This window comes from Semicossyphus pulcher, unplaced genomic scaffold (assembly GCF_022749685.1).
Source record: "Semicossyphus pulcher isolate SPU_LCO1_2020_fin unplaced genomic scaffold, fSemPul1.0.p SCAF_12, whole genome shotgun sequence".
NCBI classification, from domain to species: Eukaryota; Metazoa; Chordata; class Actinopteri; order Labriformes; family Labridae; genus Semicossyphus; species Semicossyphus pulcher.
This window is the reverse complement of record NW_027211626.1, coordinates 7648380-7669661: the sequence shown is the minus strand read 5'-3', so window position 1 is coordinate 7669661 and position 21282 is coordinate 7648380. Positions and strand designations below refer to the sequence as shown.

General features: G+C 43.3%; 1 protein-coding gene across 2 annotated transcripts in view; it reads right to left on the bottom strand.

Moving 5' to 3' along the window:
• The window catches only part of marchf8 (membrane-associated ring finger (C3HC4) 8), a 91771-nt gene that overhangs the window by 67770 nt on the left and 2719 nt on the right, over positions 1–21282 (bottom strand). For both annotated transcript variants that reach the window (XM_069658477.1, XM_069658478.1), the window contains exon 2: positions 2338–2546. In XM_069658477.1, coding sequence (XP_069514578.1) covers positions 2338–2445 — 108 coding nt within the window. In that variant the 5' untranslated portion in view covers positions 2446–2546. The remainder of the gene's footprint in view (positions 1–2337; positions 2547–21282) is intronic.

Sequence of the window (21282 nt, the reverse complement as noted above, 5' to 3'; positions counted from 1 at the left end):
GGAGGACGGGAGTTGTTGCTGTTTATCCACTTATTCCTCAGGGGGAAAAGGAGGCTCAGCCAGCAGGAGTGAGACAGAGGAGGAGTGTGATGCTGGGCAGAGAGACACAGGGTTAGAGCTCTACACTGATAGGAAACATGGCGGCAGGGAGACCAAAGACCCCCCCCCCAGACATGAGAGAGCTTGCAGGTTCACCTTTATTTCCTGAAAGACAAAGGTTACCTTCCTCCAACTGCTCTCATAGTTTAAACCCCTTAACCGTGTAAACCAGGCCTACCCACTTGGAGGGCATGGGTCAAATAAGACCCTTAAATGACCATTGACACCAGTCATAAAAAAATAAAGATATGAAGAAGAATTGTTTTTTATCCATCCATTATCTATATCGCTTATCCTGTTCAGGGTCGCAGGGGGCTGGAGCCTATCCCAGCTGGCTCCAGCCCCCCGCGACCCTGAACAGGATAAGTGGATAATGGTTGGATGGATTGGTTATATCTGTTGATAAGCACAGAAATGCATAGCAAAGCAGATGTAGGAGGATTAAACCAAATAAAAAGGTGTTAAAGGCAACAACTAGAATTAAAAAGGTGTGTTGTTAACACATCCCGACTTTCCCCCGGGGATAAATAAAGTATTTCTGATTCTGACGTGAATTCACAGCTTCACAGGTCAGACATCGGACATGTAAATGTAAACCCATCTAAAAAAGTAATAACCAGGCCTGTTCTAAATCATGCACTGGATAAAAAAGGTGTCCAAGTTTATACACGCCTATGTTTGACTTAAAAGTAGCAAAATATGAAACCAGTTTTGGAATAAGTCCCAGTTCACTTCCCGCAATGACGAGGCTGATCATAAGCTTCTGGTAAATACAGATCTGGCAAATGAATCATAAGTGAGGTATGTGTGTGTGTGTTCAGTTAGAACACATATGTCAGTGCCAGTTTACAGCCTGTGTGTGCTCACACTTGTGCAGCATAGAGAGGCTGAAACACAGCACCATATGCAGCATGAAGAAGGCTCTTAAGAACACCTGTGCTGCTGCTCTTAGCGCCCAGCACCTATTGTGATGTGATGAGGCCGAGGGGAAAAAGGTAGGCCGCGGACATGTTGTCTGAGCACCTCGCTTTGTTCCCCAGCTCAAAAAAAAACAGCAACGGCACTCTGAGAGCACTTCACTGAGGTGTTTGATGGTGCAGGAGAAGAGGAAGAGAGAGAGGGAAGAGAAAGTAACGACTAATAAGCTGCATGTGAAACGATCGTGCACCTGCGTTTTTCTGCTCTTACAGAATAATCAAATGTTTTAAAAAGCTCAGACTTGATGATTCGACATCCAGACTGAAAGGATTTCTCAGAGTAATCTTTGGATTCTGGGAAAAAGTCTGTCAAAATCTGAAATCTGCAACAGGCTCAGATGAAGTTTTCAGATGTGGCGCTAATCCTCTTCTGCATGACAGATCGCGCGTGGCTTAAATTAGGCCGATCTGGTGGTTTCCAACTTTCCAAGAAGCAGATGATGAATGAAATCGCTCTGGATCGGGGATTTCTTTTGTCAATTTTAAGCAGCCGACAATTAAAAAAGGCACCAAATCCAATACTGAACTGCTGAAACAGACGGCCTACAGGTGGTTTAGGGCACAGATGGTAAAACAGACCTTACTTTGACCAGCAAAACCTCAACGGGGCCACAGCGCGAACAGAAATCATTTACTTGTAAGGGTCGGAAGTAATGCAGTGTGTAAGATTGAGACCCCAAGCATTAAAAAATTAACTCTCTGATTGTTCTCTGAGTAACAACAACACACCTGAGGTCACTTTCTCCCCTCGCTGCCGCCCACACCTTTGACTTCTTCTCATCGAGAATTAAAACCCTTCCTTCACCATCTATTTCCACCGGTCTTTCTGCAAAGCACCCGGTAGCTTCTTCTATCTTTTTCTGTGCGACAAGGAAATGCATTTCACGCTGTCAGACCTGTTTAAAAACAACAGACGCATACATAAAAAGGGACAGACATGATGAGGTAGAAATGTCTTCCTGTGGGCGTCTGAGTGACAGTAGAGTCCACCTTAATGTGGTGCTGATATAAAAACAGTCCACTCCGGCAGAGAGAAGCAACCACGATGAAACAAAACGAGAACAAATTGAGGCTTCGTTTGCCATGTTAAAATATGTATGTACTATTTTTTATAGAGTATAAAAAAAAAGGAACAATGAGGGAGAAGAAATCAGTTGCTATTGAAGGATATAGACTTCGATTCATGGGATAAAATCTACCCATAATCCTCAGCGGTGTCAAAGCGTTTGTGACCTGTTAGAATTTTTAACTTTTCACGTACCTGCTTGTCCTTGTCTTTGTCCTTGTCCTTCGCTTTCCCGCTTCCGGACACCCGCGACGAGGTGACATCGCGGGGGATGACAGAGATTTGGTGCAGTGGCATGTTCATCCCAGCAGATCCAACCAGGGACGCTCACACACACACTTCCTGTCCCGCTGCTGGAGCAAAGGGCATGATGGTCTGAACTGCAACTCTGTGCCCGCACCGCCCTGCAGAAGACACACAAAGGACAGATTGAGATTAGCTACTAGGCAACAAAATCACACTCAAATAAGATGTAAAGCACTCTCTGTCTGACTGCTTCTGGCAGCTTTAGACACAAGAAGTGAAAGGCCTGATGTAGCACAGCTGCATTTCCTGTTTAAATCTAATCTGGTGATCACTTTACAGAAATCAACTTCTTTAAAAGGAACATTTAGATGTTGATGAGAATGACCCATCATAACAGACATGTTTCATCTTTAGAAACATTATTTAAAAGTGGTAAAAACAAGAGAGAAACCAGACGAAAGAGCTGACGTGTGGCTTTAAGGGCCTGTGTCCACTAAAAGTGGTTTCTGCGCTGGTAGCGCACACAACCTCAATTTCAGAGCACTTCTCACTTGCGCTTACTGTTGCTAGGTTACGAAAGTTGTTTGGCGGCACTTCCGTATCCTTTGGTAGTGACCTTTAAGTCTGTTTTTTCATTAGCTCGGCATGCTTAATATTTGCTTTTATTCAAGGACATTTTACAAAGACAACAAGGTGAAGGAATCGTGTCCTGGCATTAGCAGCAGCTCTACACCTGGAAGCTTTTCCTCCACCATTCTTGTTGACAGAGTTCTTAATTTTGATTGGTCAGTGAGGGAGAAGTGATTCAACTGAGAGCCCTGTGAGCTCAGCGACAAAACAACTGACGCCGAGGGCGTTGTTGCGCTTAAAACGCTGAACTGCATTGGTTTTGTATAGAAAATAGGGTCTCCCAGAGCAAAAAACGCTGTTGGTGGACACAGGCCCTTGGACAGGTTTCCTACTTATAGACCTGCAGAATATTTGCTGAGATATTTTCAGTCATTAAAGGCGTACTTGGACCTTTGAAATTATAGAGAGACAGCTACATTTACTTGTACTAACATTGAAAACTCATTTTTTAAAACCTTGAAGTGGTCTTTAAAATTTGTTTTAGTGATCATCAGTAATGATGTCTTTACAATGATGATGTTTTTTATGTTTTTCATGTATTTTGGGTTCCTGAGCAGCTTTGTACTTTCTTGAAACTACAAAATCCGTCCATCCATCCATTATCTATACTGCTTGTCCTGTTCAGGGTCACGGGGGGCTGGAGCCTATCCCAGCTGTCATTGGGCGAGAGGCGGGGTTACACCTTGGCCTGATCGCCAGTCAATTTCAGGGCTGACACATACAGACAGACAAACTTTCACACTCACACTCACAACTACGGGCAATTTAGTGTCATCAATGACTGAGGGAGGAGGCCAGAGTACCCGGAGGGAACATGCAAAGTCCACACAGAAAGGCCCACGACAACTAAACCGGGGTTCAGCTACAACATGCTCAACAGGGACAAAAAATGCATGTAAAATGTATGTAATGTGACGTCTAAAAATGAACCAAAAATAGGTAATTCTTTAGTGATTTTAAAGCACATTAAAACCCTACAAAGCTGGCCCATCATTTTTCTCGGCTCTGACCTACAGTACACTGTAAGACACAGTTGTCTCTAGTGATTTGTGAGAGCAGAAATTTGTCTCAGAATAGCTCAAGCACAAAGTGTAATAAATTATCACACAGGTGATCCCCAAGGTGCGTCATAAATCACTACAGAGTTGTGCAGGAATTCATTTTTTGTGGTGTCTCAGGGCCTTGATTTCCAGAAAGAGAGAGCAGTGGTTCGTGTTCCTGAGGAACGCAGCTGCAGCAGCAGTGTGAGGCTGTCCTGGGGAGTTACACAAGAGGTTTTACATATGTGTCGTTTTAACTTCAGTTAATGCAGCCATCTGCACTGCCACTGACAGCAGCTAAGCTTCAGCTCCTTCTCACCACTGGTACGTGTTTGTGTGTGTGTTTGAGTGTATTTGCACACTTCTTGCCAAGCAAACCCTTTAGCTCTGCAGTATGAAAATGACAGGATTAAGAAAGCAAAAAGCAAACAGACAGATGGGAGCTTGGAGAAATGACAGTAATCAGAAACCAGCTGTAAAGGCACGAGGGGGGGTTGATGATGGGGGTCAGAGAATGCTACTTGAGGTTCACTGAGGTGAAGCCAGCGCAGTCAGATCTGCTGCTTAAGTTCATCACTGCTCTGTCTCTGATAAGTGTTTAACGGGGTGGAGACGTGACAATGCTCATATCAACTCACACACACCCACACACATGTCGGCTTCTTGTGCAACAGGCAGTTTCAGCTCTCTGCCAAAGAGGAAGGAGGGGTCATGTGTCCACTAAGTCAAAACAGAAAGCACCTCAGAAGCAATTACTCCAGCAAACAGGCAAAATATATGAAAGATTCAGGGAGGAATCGGGGACGCACACACACAGCATAATTATTATGTGTTTAAAACATTTGTGACAGCCTTGTTTGTTCAAGCCGAAAAGGAACATTTTGTACTCGAACTGTTTTTCCAAGACGACTACGAAAGGACTGAATGTGACTTCACACAATTTGACCTAACATTTTCTGCTTTATCATGAACCCTTTGACATCCAGTAACATCCTCGGTAACACGGTAAACACCAATCACTTTAAATCTCCATTTTTATTCATGCATCCAATTATTCTTTATTTATTTATATCTCAATAATCAGTGAACACAGTCTGGTTACATAGCTCATGAAAGCCAGCTGTTTTTCAAGGTACAGAGAGCAGACTGTGAGGGACAGAGATCAATTAGGTTTGTCTCAGTTTTTATTAATTATGAGCACTATAAACATTTGGCAACATGGCGGGTGCGCACTGTGGACGTAGGTGAGAACAGCGGAGGAGCAGCGGAGGAGCAGCCCCGCCTACTACCCGAACAAAGTATCCAGAGCCGTATAGGCAGAGAGTCGCGTCAGTGGAGGTCCAATATGCTCCATGATCCGCCATTGCGATGTTGCAACTCTCTCTCTCTATGGCTGTGAACGTACCGTCAGTCAGTCAGTCAGTCAGTCACACACAGATCTATGTGTAGGGCTGACCCCAACAATCAGCCAAAAATAATCACCATGGCAATGTTGTGAATTCAGCGATGCTGTCATAGGAACCGCACGCAGCCGGCTGCTGAAGAATCCTGTGAAGACTTAGCTAAAAGCTGCTGGTGGAACCACGGCTGATAACGGCAAAAAAACTTTTCATGGCAATACAGGGAGTCGGTCAGCTGCTTGGCCCACACGCTCCAGCAGGCCATCAGTGATGGTATCAAGGCTGCACCTGACCGAGAGCGCATCGTGGGAGCAGCTAGTCGCCTTTTCACCACAGCGCCCTCTCGATGCAGGCTCTCCACCTGAAGCAGGATCGGACGGCCCTCCCAAAGCACAGCCTTATCCAGTGTTGTTTATGAAATGTTTGTCCACCTTGTTGAACAGAGGTGGGCAATCGTTGCTGTCCTCTCTGACCGCTCTTTCGCCAGCCGAAGCGACGCGCGCACACTGGAGCTCAGGTTTGAATACTGGAGGGATATGGAAATCACCCCAGCGCTTAAGTTCCTGCAGGTGGCAACAACTGCCATATGTGGCGAGCAGACAGTCCTTGTTTCCATTGCTGATTAAGTCGCACACCACCGGACAAGTAATGGGAAGGGAGACCGTCTCTGCATTGATTCTATTGCGGACTTTTGCAGACTGGACCGCATGGGAAAAAAAACATTTAAAAAGCGATTACCCGAGTAATTGTTAAAGCAATGGGACGAGTAATCAGTTAGAGAAAATTTTGCATCCCTAGTTGGTGTATTAACAGACGACTGAACGACTGAAAATGTAGTTAACACTTAAAAAATGTCCTAATATCTGCCTACAACTACATTATCTTATGCGTTTTAAACCGTTTATTAAATGCTTATAAATGCTAAATAGCCACGCCTTGAAATCTGATTGGCCACCCCAAGTACCACCCCAAAATCCTAAACCAGGATTGGCTATTTGCCTTGTCAGAGGCGGGACTTAAAATCAACTATTTGGGCCGTGTTGCAACAGGCTGCTCGTAGCTTTCTTTCCATTTCAATGAGGCACATTTCCTTTAGTGATTTAAATTGTTACTCTGACCACATCTTCTGTTTGAGTCCTTAAAGAACTAAGCTCAGAAGGAAGGGTTAATTAAATGCTATTCATTTGCTTCATGCCACCCCTGCATAAGTCAGTGCCCCAGTTGGGCCACCCCAGTCAAAAAAGTCTGGATCCGCACCTGTAAATAGGTAGTCAAAGAGGAGTGATACCATTTCAGATATTGTACTTGACCGTAATGCGATTTTGATAATATTTGGATGAACAGTGTGACCCAAATCAAATCAGTCTTTGCTCCTAAAGCTGTTCTGAAGGCTTGTGGCGTCTTTCCTTTAATTTGTCTCAATTTGTCTCAGCATGAACCCTGATGAGAGAGCTAAACTAATTAAGGTTATACAGTAGCAACTCAATACTAAACTGTGGGAAGAAATGTGCACAGAAGGAGAGCTCACTCAAGACTGACATTTACTGCTGATTCGCAGGCCAGCGAAAACGCCACAGAGTGTTTGTTTGTTCTGAAATGATTTACAAAGCCCGCTCACCCGGAGGACAAAAACAAAAAGAACATTTATATTTGACGACTCAGCTCTGGAAGTGAAGCGCTAACATCAGAGACCTTTTGCTGCACCTAGAGGTCAGCGATGCAAACAATGACTAATCATTATTTTTAAAAGAACCTGCATTTTTTTAAAGCCTGTTACGATGCTGCTGGAGCTGCACGTCCTGGCTGAGAGCTGTGCTGTCTGCACGCCTTGTTTCTTTCCTTCCATAGCCATCAGCCTCGATTATGTTAAAAGTCGGATGCGTTTTGTGACTTGAATGCAAGAGCTGTGAAGTAATGTAATCCCTTTTGGTAATTCTATCTGTATCACGAGCTATTATGCGACCCTGTGTTGAGTTAGTGAGGTACGACTGGAGAATACAGGGCAATTTGATGCACAGAAAACGCACACAATCGTCTTTATTTGCGTGTTTGTGAGGCTAATAAGTTGCAGCAAATAAGCATGGGTTAGTTATCCACCGCATGGTTGCATCATTAGATCTCCTTATTTATTTCAGTCACAAATGTTTGTTTTAATTACAAAGCGGGAAGTCTTGTGTCATTCCTAAGCTGTGTTGCGAAGTAAAAAGGAGGATAAGCGAAATAAATCATGACGGTATTTGTGCACTACTTTTTCAGAGCTGTGGGTTCTCTCAAATGTTTTTCCCGCAGTCCGATGAAGCAACCAACAACATCCATCACAACAGCCCCAACAGAGACCGCTGCTGCACCAGCGAGCTCGTTACTGTGCACTCAAAGAATAACAACTGCAGTAAAAAACCTCCACTCCACTCTTAATTGGCATTGTATCTCAAGCATGAGGTCCTTGTTGAGCCGGGGAGTTGCACTAATGGGGCGAGAGATGCGCTGGATGGACGACCGGGATTACACTTTCACCAAATACACTCAGTTCAGCGCTTAAGTGTGAATATTTAAAGGATGTAATGAAGCTAAACTCAATCTGTCAATCAAGCTGGAAGAAGATGAGGCCTTGTTCAGTTGTTTGTTTGTGTCCGTATGTGTGTGTGTGTGTTTTTCCTCCGGGCCAGCTGCCAGTCAAAGAGTTCACAGCAACAATATTCATAGCTACAAATCCTGCAGCACTCGAACCAATCACAGGCCTCCTGTGGTTCGAGTCTGATGCCGCCCTGTAGCCATGGCAGCAGCTCCGGGGGTCAGTTAAAGCTGTTAGAGGGCCGAGAGCTTGAGAGACGTGGATGCACTGCAGACTGGTTATAAGAGTCAGTCAGAGAGAGACAGCTTGGTTTATCAGCAAGACGATAGCTCTACTTTATTTTAACTGACTGAAATTGCCCTGTGGTGATAGGATCATACTGTGTTAGTTTTTAATTACAGTTTGTGAAGAACAAGAGCAATAATTATGATAACAGAACCTTGTTTTAAAAATTAAAAAATTATCATCACAAGCTTAGTTTGTCTGACACAGACATCAACATTCAGTGACCCTCCTCATTCTTTGCACAACACACTAAACTGCCATTTTGTTTCACTGTATTCATTCAGCCTGACATTGTGATCGTGTTTGATGACCTTTCATTGGAAGGGGGGATGTTTTGCACTAACACAGGCAACAGTATCTGAGGGCAATTCAGTTAAAGTTGTTATCTTGAAGATCTCAGTTACGTTCTCTTTGTCGGCAACCAATGGCGATAAACGGTAATTGCGGGAGCACAATTATATCCAGACAGTGTTGCATGTGTGACGTCCACGGTTTCCTCGCTGACGGTCGCTTTCCTTCTTAGACTGTTTGCCTTCATCTGAGCGTCAAATTTGTTTCTCTTTCTTTGGATTTTCACATATTTTTGAAGTTGTATCTGTAGTCATCTATCTTTTCTTTGTTTGTTCAGCCATAGTAGATTACTGTTTACTGGCAACACTTGCAGAGAGCGGAAAAGCAGCCGCTTAGCTCCGCCTACCCTCTCTGACAGACCAACCACTGCTGGCTGATGGAAAATGCGTCACTAACTGGGCGCCGCTTGTGATTTTTTTTTCACTTCAAAAATAAGTGAAAATCCAGAGAAAAAGAAACAAATTCGATGCTCAGATGAAGCAAACAGTCTGAAAAGGAAAGCAAGAAAGCACATCTGGTTAAATTGGGAACCGTGCTCTTGTAATGACCGATCATCGCGTGGGAGGCGCTCAAGAGCACAACAATTTTAATCATCGAGATTGTATCTTTAAATAAATCTGATGGTTAGGAAAAAATTTGCTCATAACACCTCTGTAGCCCTCCCCTCGTCCCTGCATGATGCTAGCAGCTCAAGGCTATATAAGCCGCTACAACCAAAATCCACAAATCTCTTAACTCTCGGCAGAAGAGCTGCTTTGTGGGTAATTTAGTTGTGTTTTGGACCGTGAAGACGATTGAACAATACCCATTTAAATAAATAATCGTAGATGTGTGCGATCAGAGGTCTGGAAACAGGCTGTATCAGTCGAGTTGGGATAAAGTAGCACAGGTAAGGGAACATTCTGGGGAATGCATATAAAACAACATATCTAAAATTGAATTTGATGGAATATTGCAGCTGTAAAACACGTCTTGGCTTTGATTATTTCACTCAATGTTGGCATTGTACAAGCACCAATATACCCACTGTTCACTTCCTTCCCAGAACCACAAAGCAGGTCAACACAGCAGAACATTTAACACCTACAACGACAGATCTTTAGCTGAGGAGGTGGTGGAGACCAAAGTATTACTTATTGGTGCATGACAGTAACATAAATACAGAGTAGAAATAGGAAACAAAGTGAACAGCAGTTGAAGCATTAGGAAGCAATTTGTTGCTCCATGTCTGCTGGATGTATAAACAAGACACTGTTTGCAGAAGTGTTTGCAATTCAAACATTATAAGAGGATAATGACGACGACAACAACAACAACAACAAACATTGTTCTTTCAAGTCCTTACTCAAATGCCAACACTCGCCAGATCACTGTTTTTTTTGTCACTAAAATGGAGTTCTTCAGAGCTGCTTTAAAGAAGCAGAATTCGGCCGTTCTCTTCCGCAGCTCCTCCCTCCTCTGCTCCTGCAGCAGGTAAATCACAGCCCTGTCTCCTCCATGTTCTGCTCAGCTGAGCTCTGCTGTTATTCAGTTTGCCAAGAGGCCCCAGTGTGTCCCTGCTGTCAGATCAGACCTGAGATGTGGCTGAGAGCCCGCTCGCCGGTTCTGATGAGCAACCAGGCGGAAAAACTCGGCCGTGTATCAATCAATCCTCACATCACTGAAGAACAGCTTCAGTCTATATTTTAAAAAGGTGTCTTCCTCAGAGGATTGTTGAGTTATAAAATAGGTACAATACCGGAAACATTGAGGGACTGAATCATTTGGGGGTAAAGAGAAATTACAACAATATTTCGGATCCTACAGGAGTTAAATCTCTGCATTCTGAAGCCTCATTACAGAGTGGAGTTGTTTCTGCCTCTTTACCCGAGACTTTTTGCCAATGTGACACTTTCTGCGAGAATAATACAAAAACTGTGAAATAAAGAAGTGACTGTTCAGTGTTCCTCATTCCTAAAACATTTATTTCCACACATTTATTCCACGGAAATGTAATCACGGTTCATTTGGCAGCTACGGCATGATTCTTAACAACTTGCTTTGATTACATTCCCCTCGAGGGATGCATCACTCCGTCTCTAAATCCTTACACAGAGGAACAAATATACCTGTACTGCTGAAAGGTACAAGCGAGGGAGATAGGGGGGGGGCATTAGTTTCATCACGGCACAGATTCTATGGCTCTGTTGGCAGCAAACACTGGACTTAAAGCCCTGCCAGAAGTCACACACAAACAGATTATCAGATTGTCAATAAAACCTTCTGCAGCTCCCTTCCACGCACACGAAGAGAAACATCAAATATGGCATTGCAATTCTTCATAACTTGAGATAAATGTCAAACAAACTGTTAGATAATTTAACTGTCAATGACATTGTATAAATTTAATAAGCACACACACACACACACACAGGCCTGTGCTGCAGACTTGTGATTACTTGAACACTTTTCATAACCTTCCAAGCATAAATTATCATAATGCTTTTGAGCTCTTTTATTAAACAGAGCTGCACCAATATTACTACGACTTCTTCTTCTCTGCCTCATGAATGTCTCCCTGCATTTTCACCCTATATGCAAGACTAATCAAAAGAATCCAACAGATTTAACTTCCCCTACAGTTATATGCTAATGAGTCCCAGTTTGGTTGTGATTAATTGTGTGCTTTGGGAAGTGAACTCTGAATAGAAATCTGGGGTAAACATGCATGTCCGTTGGGAAAATGCAGGATCTGATGCCTCTTGCACACATCTAAGAAAACTATGTTGTTTTTACCTACATGTGCTAAAGTGACCTTCACATTTTAAACACTCTTTCAGATGCACGTATGCATACATGCACAAAATGACCCTGAAACTTCCTCTTTCTCTTCTGTAAATCTGAGTTTCCTAAACAGAAAAAGGAGGATCTAATTCACTTACAGTACATGTTTCAGTTTCAGTACCGCTACCAGAATAGGCGGCCGTGGAAGCGCAGAAGTGGGCCACTCGAAGTTCAGTTAAATACTTTGACACAATTCCCCCGGCTTAGCGTGGTGACGTGTCGAGACTGTGATGCCAGACGCTTGAAGGAATCAGTGAACTGCCTTCAACTTTCCCCTCAACATCCTTTCCCCAAGAGGCCCGCCTTACAAGAGCTGTTTCATTCTTTTAATTTCCAGTCAAAGTGACGTGGAGTTTGCTCAACCTGTCACTGAAATTCTCACTTTAACTTCTCAGAAATGCAGCATAAACAACTCATTTTATGCAACAGTCAAAAGTACTTCTGTTTTGACCTTTTGATGGTCTCTTACAGGATTATTTCAACAGTGACTGACAGGAAGACGGAGCTTGCTTTGCAAGCTAATATTACGCATTTCAGCCCAAGAATGGACTAAACAAACAGAGGCTCTAATGCAGCCTGACACGTTTTTTCAGCCATGTTCTTCTGCAACCTCACTGCTAGATGCCGCTAGACTCTACACACTGCCCTTTTAACCTCAATGACACGCAAGGTTGGGATTTGACGTCAACCCAACATCGGGATTTGACATCCAGCATCTGGTTTTGACGTCAGACCAACGTGAATTTATGACGCCAGCCCAGTGTCCGGTTTTGACGTCAGCCCAACGTCAGGATTCAACGTCATCCCAACATCGGGATTTGACTTCATCCCAACGTCATGATTCGAGGACAGCCCAACGTCGAGATTTGACGTCGTCCCAGCATCTGGTTTTGACGTCAGCCCAACGTTGGGATTTGTCGGCGTCAGTTTGTGATGTCGGCCCAAATTCAGGATTCGACGTCATCCCAACGTCATGATTCGAGGACAGCCCGACGGCGGGATTTGATGTCGTCCCAGCGTCAGGATTCTGATTGGCCTTTTCCTACAGAGAAAACGGATTCCCATAGTGAAGAGAAAACCCATATTTTAAGTTACCCGCTTTGTTGTTATCGTCCATCCCTCGCTCTCCCATCCAGGATGTGTGCAAGTGAGCTTACATGCAGTCCATGATTAATACACAGTCTATAAACAGTCTATGATTAAGCCCTTTATCCTCCTCTTTTTCCCTGCAGCAACATATCAAAGGTAATAAGATGACGATGTCAGGGTGGTTCGACAAAAGTTGCGCGGCATCCCCCACACGCACCCCTCATCTCTTTGTAATGGGAATAATCAAACCTACAAGGTAACAGACCCTTAAGTCTGTACGCGCTGACAAAACTAAACACACAGCTGGGTCCATCAATGTGCACAGGTTACACAAGCCTGACTCCTGCAAATACAATGCTGCTCAGAACATCTTCAAGCAGAGACGATAAAATGGCTGCAGGTTATGTAACCATAATAACAACATGAAGCTGTCACAGGTAACAGCAGTGTCATGTCAGCCTCATAATGTGACACCTGACACGACTGCTGTCTTAATCCCTCCCTGGACAGCACACATTAGCCTATAAATATCCAGCTATCTTTGCAGCTGTTCACCTGAACAATGACATGACAGCTGTCTGTATGACAACACCATTTCAACAGCTGCACAAACAAAGCAACTTCCAGTCACTCAACTGAATAAATATTTGTCAAGCAAACTCATTTATTGCTTGAAACACTAGTTCAAACTTGCAACATCGCATTATGTCCACAAAGCCAATTTGTCCGAGCACTAACAGGATGAATTAATTATTTAAAGCCCTAGTAATAAACTGCTACACACTCAGCATTGGATTATAATGATCAAAGGCTCTCAGTGGAGGCACAGCAGAGATTTAGAGCTGGGAATATTTTTGTCTCCGTAACAGGGGACTGTCTCTGACATGGGTGTACTTATTGATATTTAAATCATGAATATGCTTAAGTCAAGTAGCACACCTCCTCTGGCAGCACAAATAAACACCAGAAAGAGTGTGAAATATTCTGCATTTTTCTGCCGATATTTTACGCCGATAAAACAACGCTTTAATTCTGCATAAATGCTCGACGATTCCCTAAGAAAGCTCGACGTAATGCTACGACATTAACTTGGCATGTGCACTGCCTGCACCACGCCTCTTCTGTCAAGCATGAAGAAGGGTGCAAGATGTCTGCGGTATGGCAGTTTTTGGCCACTACAATAAGTGTAGGCATTAGGGATGCACGATATTGGATTTTTTGCCGATATCCGATATGCCGATATTTTACAACTAATTTAGCCGATTACCGATACTGATACTGATATTGTTTTCCCGCACACCTAATTGCAGAGATCATCAACTCTCTTCTGTATTGGAATTAGCGTACAGTATAATGGTGATACTCTTATCACATTTGTTACAACGGTCGGGGTGACGGGTCTTGAGATTCTTAATCAAGTTTGGAGTGTTGAAAGACTTTGCCTTGGCTCCTCTTCGCATCACCGAAGCTGAGCAGTCATTGCAAATAGCAGTTTTGATATCTATTTCGGACACTTTGAAAAACGTCCACACCACGGACATTTTGGCTTCTAACTCTCTGCTGCAGGTAGACACACATGACGTCATCACGCTGCGCCGCGCAGGTCTTCTTCGCGCCAGGGACATTGCGCCGAGGTCGGGCATTTAATCAAGTATGCAGCAGCCCATTATTTTATTGGTTAATTATATCGGATATCGGCGTGTTGGCCGATATCCGATAGTTCATTTTTAAGCCAATATCGGCCGATAACGAGCCGATAATATCGTGCATCCCTAGTAGGCATGATATCAATTTCACTACAGGGGAGACTTGATGTTCTCTGCAATTAGGTGGAGAAAAACATGTTCCTAATATATCGGTATCGAAATCGGTAATCGGCAAAATCGTTGCAAAATATCAGCATATCGAATAAAGGCAAAAAATCTAACACTGGATTAAATTAGACGTAAAAGTTGGGTTCTTTATGTCCCAAAAAACAGCACTTCCCAAAAAACTGCACGACAGCGAGAGCATAAAATGTAATGACATGTAAACTCTTCTCTGTGTCCGCCCAGTCACAGACGCTGCTGCTCCTGCTGCTGGGGCTAATTACCCAGTTTTTCCTCCAGTTAGTCTCAACAAAACACTGCTGCAAATATAGAAGCTTTCATGAGACGTCGAGCGGACGGGTCGCTGCTGCATAATATCAGCGAGACTGACAGTTGCAACAAAAAAAAGGAAAGAAAAGAAATGCATTTACAGGGAAAGGTCACAGATAATCAGTTTGCAGAAGAGTTTTCAAATGGCATTAGTTTGTTAATCTCAGCTTGCACAGAGTATAAAATTGTTTGGGTAAAACAATAAATTACATCGCACATAAGAGTTACATTCTCTTAATCAGAGTGTGAACTTTATTGTTTCAAAACTGTTTAAATTATGATGATTATTCTGGACATGGATTCTTAGACATTTGTCAGGCTGTCTTTACCACATGAATGCACTGAAGGACACATTAGATTAGCTGGTGCGTCAATAAAGCTTTGACAGAAATAGGAAGCATGATGGATTACCTATCATAAAAGATTCTGCAAACTAACGGCTGACTGGCTTTCGGATGGCTTATTTAAGAAGATATGCTCCAAAAAAAATAGTTCCTATTGATTTAAAGCAGCGTGCAGAGGAGTGCATCAGTTTTAAGGAGTAGGAAGTTAACGGGAGGTTGATTTAAGTTTGCGCTTACAAGTGAAACGTGATGGTAGGAATAATAAACCCTCCACAAGCAGAGGTAATTTAACTGATTTTCCTTCATTAGAATAACAATATAAAAAGTCTGCATGTTTCTCAGTTCTCTTGATTGATTCCTTAAAGTCACATAGCTTTTAATAATCACATCAAATATCGTTTGATGTCTTGCCATGTAAGCACTGTGCATAAATGTGTCTTTATAGAGAAGATGGGAAAACTGTGGTCACACTGCAAATGAAGAGATTATGTATTATATTTATATTCACAGTCAACAGAGTCTCTGTTCTTAATGCAGAGCTCAAAGAGAATTTGTTTCCTAATTTCCACACTTTCTTATCATTTGCTTCTGTTTGATGGGCGATGAACGGATATGAGTCATACGCCTTAGCAGTCAGGTCTCAACCTCTCTCCACCCGCCTAAGTAACTGCTGCCGCGACTATCCAACAGATGTAGTTTAAAATGAGAACAGCAGCAGATTGGCAGACGAGAAATGTGTTGTAATTGTAACAAAATGTCCCTTTGTTTCACACAGATGTCGACAAAGTGGCGGAAGTTAAGCTAAGTCACGTGTAAGGTCCATGAGCTGGAGTTAGAGATGTTCAGCTATGACTGAGCATTCATTTGTGGGTGGGGTTCAGGGAACAGTCGTTTGTAGTCCTTTGCGAGTTTTGGGACGGATCATTGCGGAATAAGTGAAGTGGTTTTTACAAGAGCAGTGTTTGCGAATTTGAATATTAACCTCAACCAGATCTACTCATCAACAGATTTTTTTGTCTGCACATGTCCAAATCAAAGTCTTATTTAATCCCTGCCGCAATAGCCTGCAGTTGGAGGATATTTATGGGATCACGAGGCAGAGCAGCAACACCAAACCTGGAACCTCTTTTTTGCAGGCAGTCACAGCTACAGACACAAACTGGAATTTACAAGTACAGATTCACGTTTACATTTTGGGGCATGTTTGAAAATCACACCTGTTCACAACTTTTTTTGCAGCCCTGATATATAAAAAAACAAAGTAAGACACGTTGCTTTCCTGCAGCTACAATCCGGCATAAGAAATGAACATGTAATCACAATAAAAGCAAGTGGCTCTTATTTCTGACACATACGTGCAGCAGCAATAATGTCTGGATCATATTCACATGTGAGTTTTAGGACTGCTCACCATCAAATAAGTGAATGGTGTTTGCAGCCCCCCGCCCTTAAAAGATTTGCTAGTCTGCACTCGTCCAAATCAAAGTCACATTTAATCCCAAATAGCCTGCAGCTGGAGGATATTTATGGGATCATGGGGCAGAGCAGCAACACCAAACCTGGTACCTTCTTTGCACACAGCCATAGATACACATGCAACATGAGTTTACAAGCACAGATTACGTTTACATTTTGAGAGTTTTTGTTTTTTTGCAGTCCTGATATAGAAAAAGACGCATTGCTTTCCTGCAGCTACAGTGGCGTAAGAAATGAACATGTAATCAGCAAGTAAAAGCAAGTGGCTCTCATTTCTGATACTTGCAGCAGCAATAATGCCGAGATTATATTCGTATGTGAGTTTTAGGGCTGATCATCATCACATAAATGTGTTTGATTTCTTCTGTGGAGCTGAAGAGTCTTTAAAGGTGGGGTATTATGCTAATTTCAAGCTTCATATTTTGCTCCGTGCAGGCCCTCATACAGCCTCTGCCTGAAACGACTCAAGTCAGCTCTGTCTCTTTAAGAAACCCCAACCCTACAAGCCCGCTTTCTTCTGATTGGCCAGATCTCCGAAGCCTGCTGCGGCTGCACTTTGCACATCACAAAGTGTCACTTTGCACTTTGTGACATCACAAAGTGCAGCGTGTAGAACAAACTGTGTGAAACCTGGCGTTCACAGCAGCCTGCAGACTGAGCTGAGACGCCTGGGGATTACTCCAACATACTTTTACCAACAGATCTGAAACTTCACCCACGTTTACTATGGACTGCCAACACTGTAACATTATATATATGTCTTAAAGTGTGAAACATTTTACCCACTCTTTAAAAATCTCTGCAAAGGAGCGCTGAAGCTCTCCTGGAAGAGCAGCAGGTAAGCACAGAACAGTGAAGTATTACTTGGACTGTTGATGCAGATATAAACCCACAAAAAGGATCAAATGTTATTATCTTATTAAGTCACTGTATATGCAAATGTGTGTGTTGTATCATGCTACAGTAACTCACACAATTGTACCACGCTCCTCTTGATGTGTTGCCACTTACAGACAGAAACCTTGAGAGACTGTGAAAGCCCTAATGACATCATCAACCATAGCCTGCTACCTGCTGCAGTGCCATCCAACAGCACATTCAGCTGAGCCAGCACCTCTGCTCGCCTGATGTATAGCAGCTGTCCAGAACCCCCCCACCACCACCACCACCACCACCCTCCGCTCCTTCTTTCATGCCGTACGTTATGATTTCACTGCACCCGTGCAACACACACACATACGGCACGAGCGGAGACTTAGGATCAATATAAACACTGTCCTGCTGTCCTGTAACTTGTGCTTTTTAACTACTGCTATTAGCATTACTCTAGTGAGGCCTAATTCACAGGGGTGTATGACATCATCCACGGGAGGAAGTCATTACATTGGATCAATACGCTATTCCCTACAGACACAGACCTGGGACACAGTAGCAGGGCAGGTCAGGATTGAGTTAGTGCCCGGGAAGTGGAGGGAAACGACAGCATATGATACCTTTAAGATGTTATTACATTACAGCCGAGCCGTGCTGATACAACAGGAGGAGCAGGGGACGTATTCATGCGATTATAGACAAGGATCAGATAACCACAGGACAGATGCACAGAGTCTGCACAACACGAGAAACCTTGTGGTACAATTACAGCTGCCATATGGTGGTGATACTCTTAATATACTTTTAATTAGTTCAGCTGAAGTGCAATTAAAAAAGTACGACTTGCTAAGCTGGAGGTCCATAAAGAGAGGTAATAACCGCCTTCATCATGGCTTCACTTTACTTATAGGAGTCCAGGGGAATCTACATGTTGGAGAACACATTCACATACTCCTGTAAAGAGGGCAGGACGGGTAAAGAGATGGATTTTTTGTTGGCTGGGTCCAGTTCCTGCCTCTTTGCAAAATGCAATCAATATTATTTTACAGGTTTAAGCAGCAGGGTGTGGACGCAGAGGTAAACAGGGATGCAGTGTGAGTCACAGCCGAACCTGCAGGTGCCATGATGAAACAGGTTCAATTTAAATCAATAAGGGCGAGGCCCCTGCTGTTAATTACACATGAGGCGTGGTTAACTGGTATTTGATCACATCCTGATTTACAGGAAACAGAGCAAAAAGGGAAATGTGTTGATGTGTGTAAGAGAGACTGAGAGAGATGCTCACACAAAATCAATGCATGTTCAAGATTTAGCTTTTTTTTTTCTAATCAATTCGTTATTTTAAAAGGGTACGGCTGAGACAAGCCAGTCAATTACTTCATTAACTGATCAGCAAAGTGGTAGAGTTGCAGTTTTCTTTCGTCCTTTCTTTTTGGTGAAATATAATATCTTCAGACCGTTTGTCGGAGAAAACAAGACATTTGAGTATGTCACTTTGGGTTCTGGGAAACCTTTATTTAAAGGGGACATATTTTAGCTATGCAATCAATATTCTATTATTCTAATTTTTTAATTTTTGGAGCCTCTCCTTCCTTCTGAAACGAACAAGCCGTTTTGCCATTCAACGGTCAGACTTTAGCCACGATTGGGTGACAGTATTTGGAGTGACCACGTAGCCCCTCCCCCACGTGTGCGATCCCACATGAGGGAGGGGCCGCACTGCTCTGTCGCTCCAAAGTTGTAGAAAACATGGCTGCTCTAGGATCGGTTATTCAGCCTTATATGTACGAGCCAGAATCACCAGGAGGTATCAGAATGGTAAGTTGAAATCTTGACTACAAGCTAGAGCAAGAAGGCAGCCTGAGGGGAATGACGGTGAACGACGATTGGTCGATTTCAGCGAAAGTAAGGTTCTACGTGGATCCCTGCAGCTGTTCTGAACGGCCCGTTTCAGAGGCGACCTTTTTCAAAAAGGTCATTATGGAAAAACACGGAATTATGCAGTTTTCACTTTTTCACTGTGAACAATAAACACCCCATGTGAAACCCATGCAAAATATGAGAACATCCATTGAAAAGATACGGTCCCTTTGACTACAGCGCGTCCCCGAGACGGTAAAAACATCATCGACATGCGCGAACACAGCATGAGCGGTGGAAACGTGACTTCATCAACCACTACAAAGTTTGTATCCTTAACTGTTGAAATTAAATCCGTGGTGACGGGCTAGTTGTTGCTGTAGCGGCTAGACAAGCATATCACGAGCCTCGTCGGCAACGTACCTCAAAACATCACTGGATGTCTGGATGCCTATTAAAGCAGCAGTAGTAGCTGGGTCCACCCTGCGTCACATAATCGAGATATTGCGGTCATGCGGTTACCATGACAGCCCTATATCTACCTCTGCTGTCTGAAAGTTTGTAGACCAAACAATTAGTGGAGAAAATAGCAGATTAATCGATGATGGAAATAATCACAAGCTGCAGCCTCACGTACAAAACTAAAAGCTGACCACAAATAAAATGTTTCATTCTCCATGCTGGATCCGGACTCTAGCTTAGCTGCAGTCGGAATAAACTGAAAAGCCACAGCAAAGATGGTGAACCCGAATGAAAAACCCTTTTATTCTGAAACCCTTCTACAAGTCAGAATGCTCCTGGCATTTCTTAAATTGAATTTGATTGAAACCTCTATAGAAAAGCACAATAGCAGCTGTCAAACCCTTCCTCTGTCCCATACTGTAAAATATGTGGGAGGCACATTTCACCATCACATCACATTGTGTCAAACAATGACTGCAGTTAATTGTCAGAAAGCTACTATCGCAGCCTTCAGATACTTTTGATGCCATTCTTTCCGCCCTCCAATTACTTCTCTAAGAACGTATCTCTCCAGACAGAAAGTATGAGTTAATTTGCAGGCACACAAAGGCTCAGTCCATTAAGACTTCAGGCCCCTTTGCTGGCTGTTCTCGCTGCTTCACAGACAGTCTCAGTCTCCCTCTTCCTCCTGTTTGGAATCATAATCACGGCTTTACTTTCTCATCTCTCCGCGCAGTCGGTCCTGTCAGGACGACAGACGACTTCAGAGCACGCCGACAGCTCGGACAGCTCGGTGTCTGGAAAAGATGAGATTTCTCATAACGGCAGGATGCTCGTTGATACCAGCGAAATCCCTCTTTGTCAGAGGGCACGCAGTCGGCCTATCACAGAGGAAGAGGAAAGCAGAGGGAGAGGAACAGACTGCTTTATGAGTGTGATGTGTAGGTGTGGGGAGAAAATCGATACCGGACAGCATCCCAGGTGTGTATCTGGTTGCTATTGATACCGCTGTATCAATATCCAAATCCAATCCAAATGTATTCACAAACGTTGACCAAAGTGCTGTACAATCAAACATAAAAAACAACACAATTAAACACCAATTCAAAGACAACAGGACAAAAGCCAAGGTCTGATTTAAACACAGGCTCGGGTGGGGGATAGCCGGACATGTGGAGGAAGAGCGTTCCAGAGCTGCAACTGAGAAAGCTCGGTCACCTCCGAGCTTCAGCCTTGACCTTGGGACCGCCAGAAGCAACTGGTCAGTGTCCTCGATGAAATATGAGGTTTTAAAAGGTCTAAGGGTTTGTTTGAAGCAAGCCCATTTAATGATTTATAAGTTAATAATAAAATAACCAGCAAATTCTGCTTCAAGCTGCAATGTACAAAATCCCTGCAACAGTACAGAAGCGCTCACACATTTGCGTTCCACTAACTGGACTGTTTCAGTTCCATGCAACATTTATGGTTGTTGTGACCACGTTGGTCAGTCTGTCTGCTTGACAATCTATTTTTATACAAAACAATGATGAACCAGACTGCAAACGTCAT